The 1,787-nt window shown below is 40.3% G+C and overlaps 1 protein-coding gene across 1 annotated transcript; it reads right to left on the bottom strand.

Annotated features, from left to right (window-relative positions):
• Positions 1-435: 435 nt before the first annotated feature.
• Positions 436-1,365, bottom strand: LOC127087526 (uncharacterized). The gene is made up of 2 exons (XM_051028420.1): positions 1,141-1,365; positions 436-1,098 (listed from the first exon to the last, which is right to left on the bottom strand). Exons 1-2 carry the CDS (start codon positions 1,363-1,365, stop codon positions 436-438), a joined length of 888 nt encoding a protein of 295 aa, XP_050884377.1.
• Between the last annotated feature and the right edge of the window lie 422 nt (positions 1,366-1,787).

Below are 1,787 nucleotides of genomic sequence, written 5' to 3'. Positions count from 1 at the left end.
AATAGAAGTGTGGTGGCGACTCGACTTGTATGATTTACCTTGGATTTAGTCAATATCTCTAATGGTAACGAATACCCCGCTACAACAGCCAATCAAAAACATCTACAAACTCCCCCTTTGGCAAATTTTTGGCTAAAACAACTTGGCATCACAACAGCAGAAAGCACACATCCAAGCAGAGAATCAAATTAGCTAATACACTTAGCAAACATAGAAGTTAAACTTCAAACAGTAGCAACACAAGAGAAGATCAAGCAGAGAGCAAACAACAACATAACCTCTTGTTTAGAGGACCTTCAACTTCAAAGAAATCTGTTGTCCTGGGGTACAAGTGTTACTCCCCCTTTTTGTCAAAAATGTTGCCAAAGCAACACTTAATATTACAGACCAAAAAAAATAACAATACAAGCAATTATCAAAAACACAAGATATGTTCTAGTCATCTGACTCAGAGTCAGCATCATCATTTGTGCCATCATCAGGACTGGTATCTGCTTCTCCCTCTTCACCTTGTCTTTCAGCTTCTTCTGCAACAGCAGCAACTTCACCAAATTCTCCACCATCAGCTAGCACATCACCTTCAGTCATCTCCAAAGAGCTAATCAATTTTTCCAAGTTCAGCTTCCTTGCCTCTAATTCCTTGCAGGTTTCTTTGAGCATTGCAATGATAGTAGCTTTACCTGGCTGATTGCTTACACGTGATGTCTCACCTGATGTCATGACAATGTCAGGGACATGGGTACCTAGGAACAACTTATGATTGAAAGACATAGGGCTGTCTCTTTTCTTCACAGAATCATTCTCAGTTAAGATGTTTGGAAACTGATTCAAAACAATACCATAGATGAGAGAAGGAAAGGCTATAGGACCCTTCACACTGAAGCTTCCTGCATGCTTCAAAGTTTGATCAAAAATATATGAGCCATAGTCAAATTTGGCTTTGGTTCCAACAACATATATAAACTTTCCAAGCATTACAGCAATTGTAGATTTATGATTGGTGGGCACCCAGTAAGCAGCTCCAATCTTGTGCAGCATTGCATACTTGACACTCAGTTTACTTGCCACCAATTTTCCTTTGAGAGGCCACTTCCTTACCTGATTAGCAGTGATGACTTGACAGATTTTGTTGTCAATCACCTCAAGCTCAGGTTGAGCTTCATCAGGCCTTCCCAAATACTTGTTGATCACTAAAGGAGAGAAATGTACACACTTGCCTCTGACATACACTTTCTTGAATTCCTTAGACTTGCCATCAGCACATTCTTCAGACAAATTAACAATAAATTCCTTTACCAACTTCTCATAGCACTTTGAAAACTTAGTCACAGTCTTCATTAAACCAGCCTCTTGAGTAAGATCCATAATACCTTACAGTCTAGGACATTCTGAGCTAATTCTCTTTCCAGAGCCAGCCTCTTCTGATAAACATATTTCCACCTGTTTACACTTGAAGCAAAATGAAAAGATATGTTGTCAATTGGTACCTCAGGGACACCAACTGCAAGCTTGCTAGTGGTTGGCTTCTTCTTTGACAGAATGTCAGAGACATTACAAGGAACATCTGAGTCAGACTCAACAACAACAAACTTGGTCTTCTTTTTCTTGGGCACCACTTTGCTCCAAGATTTGGTTGGACCATGAACTTTCCTCTTGAGGGAACTCTCGACTGCCACCGTTGTCTTTGAAGAGGTTGGAACATCAATCTTCTTTCTGGGGGACATTTGAGCCACAGTTTTCTTTTCTTTCCTAGTCCTAACCCTTTTGGCTATGCTAGGGAGGACAGA

This window comes from Lathyrus oleraceus, chromosome 1 (genome assembly GCF_024323335.1).
Source record: "Lathyrus oleraceus cultivar Zhongwan6 chromosome 1, CAAS_Psat_ZW6_1.0, whole genome shotgun sequence".
Lineage (NCBI taxonomy): Eukaryota > Viridiplantae > Streptophyta > Magnoliopsida > Fabales > Fabaceae > Lathyrus > Lathyrus oleraceus.
Note: the sequence above shows the minus strand (reverse complement) of the source record. Positions and strands in the feature narration are given on the sequence as shown.

What these genes read in the sequence shown, in the direction of transcription:
- LOC127087526 (XM_051028420.1), bottom strand. Translation starts at nt 1,365, where the DNA reads ATGGATCTTACTCAAGAGGCTGGTTTAATGAAGACTGTGACTAAGTTT. An exon ending in AAGCTCAACCTGAGCTTGAG is followed by an intron (nt 1,099 to 1,140) that starts GTGATTGACAAC and finishes ACTGCTAATCAG; the next exon opens with GTAAGGAAGTGGCCTCTCAA.